At 48.5% G+C, this 2202-nt stretch overlaps 1 protein-coding gene across 1 annotated transcript in view; it reads left to right on the top strand.

The window, feature by feature from the left end:
* The first annotated feature begins 191 nt into the window (after positions 1–191).
* The window catches only part of LOC105535307 (signal-regulatory protein beta-1-like), an 11154-nt gene continuing 9143 nt past the window's right edge, over positions 192–2202 (top strand). The window contains exon 1 of the mRNA XM_011974343.1: positions 192–570. Coding sequence (XP_011829733.1) covers positions 192–570 — 379 coding nt within the window. The remainder of the gene's footprint in view (positions 571–2202) is intronic.

Here is a 2202-nt window from a genome sequence, read left to right as displayed (position 1 = left end):
AAAGTGAACCTCTCTGTGCCTCAGTGTCCTCGCTTGTATTACAGTCTTATGTTACAGGCCAGTTGTGAGGCTTAAATGAGATAATGCATGTAGTGAGCTGAGCTCAAGACCTGCTCCTAGTGTACACCTAGTCAACGAAAGTCATTGATAAACACTGGGGGAAACACACAGGATCACATAAGGATGAAAAAATGACTGCTTTGTGCTCCTTTCCAGGAAGGTTGTGTGAGGAGGAGCTGCAGGTGATTCAGCCTGAGAAGTCCGTGTCAGTCGCAGCTGGAGAGTCGGCCACTCTGAACTGCACTGTGACCTCCCTGATCCCTGTGGGTCCCATCCAGTGGTTCAGAGGAGCTGGACCAGGCCGGGAATTAATCTACAATCTGCAAGAAGGCCACTTTCCCCGGGTAACACCTGTTTCAGACCCCACAAAGAGAAACAACATGGACTTTTCCATCCGCATCAGTAGCATCACCCCAGCAGATGCCGGCACCTACTACTGTGTGAAGTTCCGGAAAGGGAGCCCCGATGTGGAGTTGAAGTCTGGAGCAGGCACTGAGCTGTCTGTGCGTGGTGAGTACAGCGTGGGCCTCCTTTGTCCCCTGGTGTGTGACAATAAGTCAATAATTACATTATCCATTCTTGGAGCAACAATCAGGTGTGGTGGTGGCTGCTCATTTTCATGATCTGATGTCACCCCTTCTCCGGATCACGTGAATTGAGGCTTGGAGATGTCATGGTAGTCGTTTGAGGCTCCATGGTTTGTAAATGATGGAAAAGAAGGCATCCCCAGTCTGTGGCTCTACAGCTCTTGTCTTTCCAAAGCTGACCCAGCCCTTTAGTTTCACAGATGAGGGAACTGACAATTTGAGTTACTTGCCCAGGCACAAGTCTGGACTATGCCTTCTGCCTCCAGAGAAGGCTTCCCCCTCAGGGTGGCTGAGTCTCTTCTTTATGCAGCAGGCACTCACTGAGACCCCACTGTGCACCAGGCTCTGCCCTGGATGCTGTGCAAAGAGCAGTGAATGAAACAGCCCAAAGCTCTTCCCCACCAAGCTTACATTCTCTTCCCTTCTAATGAGGAGAAATCCATCCAGGGCATGGAGAGGGTAAATCGTGTTTTTTTCTTTTTTTAATTTAATCTTCAGAAACACCCCACGGGGAAGATTCCTGGGAGGCACATTCACTGTTGAATCTGATGGCCTGGTGGAAGGAGATGCCAATAAGTTTGGGATTTGCTGTGGGTCCATTTGGGAAACCCTTGTGGGATTCGGGAACTGAGTCACACAGTCACCATGGGCTCCGAGCAGAGCTGCGTCATCTCAGAACCTCCCTCACCTCAGGAAAGAGGTCTCACAACTGGGTGACTTAGGGGTTCCCCATATAAGGCAGCAACAATGCTTATTTGGGGTTTCCTGCCAGAGGCTCAAGAGCCTCGTCCTAGCTCCTGAATTCTGGAATGTCAACACAGGAAGGAACTTCAGACCATCCAGCCCAACCCCCTTTACAGATGGAAGACTGAAACCAAGACATGACAGGGGCCTTGTCCATGGTCACAGGGCCAGTTAGTGACAGAATTGGAGCCAGAGTCCATGTCTGAATCGAGGCAGTCTCCTTCCTTCCCCACTGTTGGATGCTGTCTACATAGAAGAGCCTGGTGCGTCATAGGTGCTCAATAAAAGCTCCTCAAACACAACCACAGGTCAGAGAGCCAGCATTTCTCTTCTCATCAGTTTCCCACAGGTTCACAATACACCTCACATGCAGATACTAAAGCTCGTTGGTGATTGGAAAACTTCTCCCAAACGTACACCCTATCACTCCATAGCAAGATTCCACATCAGGACATAGAGAGCTGCTCCAGTTTCTTTACAGTTGATAAATACTCTAACCTATGGAAATATCAAATTTTATTTTACAGTCTTCTGTTGATGGATATGTAAGTTATTCCCACCTTAGCCACTAAAACAATCATGCAGTGGATGACCTTGTACATGTGTCACCCTATTTAGGCGGGAGACACCCACTGGAAGTGGCATTCCTACATCAGAGGATAGTGTGTTTTCATATTTGAGAATATTGCCCAATTTCCCTCCTAGATGACACAGCAATCAGAGATTACAGGCATAGGCCACCACGCCTGGCTAATTTTGTATTTTGTAGAGACAGGGTTTCTCCATGTTTTTCAGGCTGGTCTCGAACTCC

This window comes from Mandrillus leucophaeus, unplaced genomic scaffold, assembly GCF_000951045.1.
Source record: "Mandrillus leucophaeus isolate KB7577 unplaced genomic scaffold, Mleu.le_1.0 Scaffold101, whole genome shotgun sequence".
Taxonomy (NCBI): Eukaryota; Metazoa; Chordata; class Mammalia; order Primates; family Cercopithecidae; genus Mandrillus; species Mandrillus leucophaeus.
The sequence above is the reverse complement of the archived record's forward strand: the minus strand, read 5'-3'. Positions and strand labels throughout refer to the sequence as shown.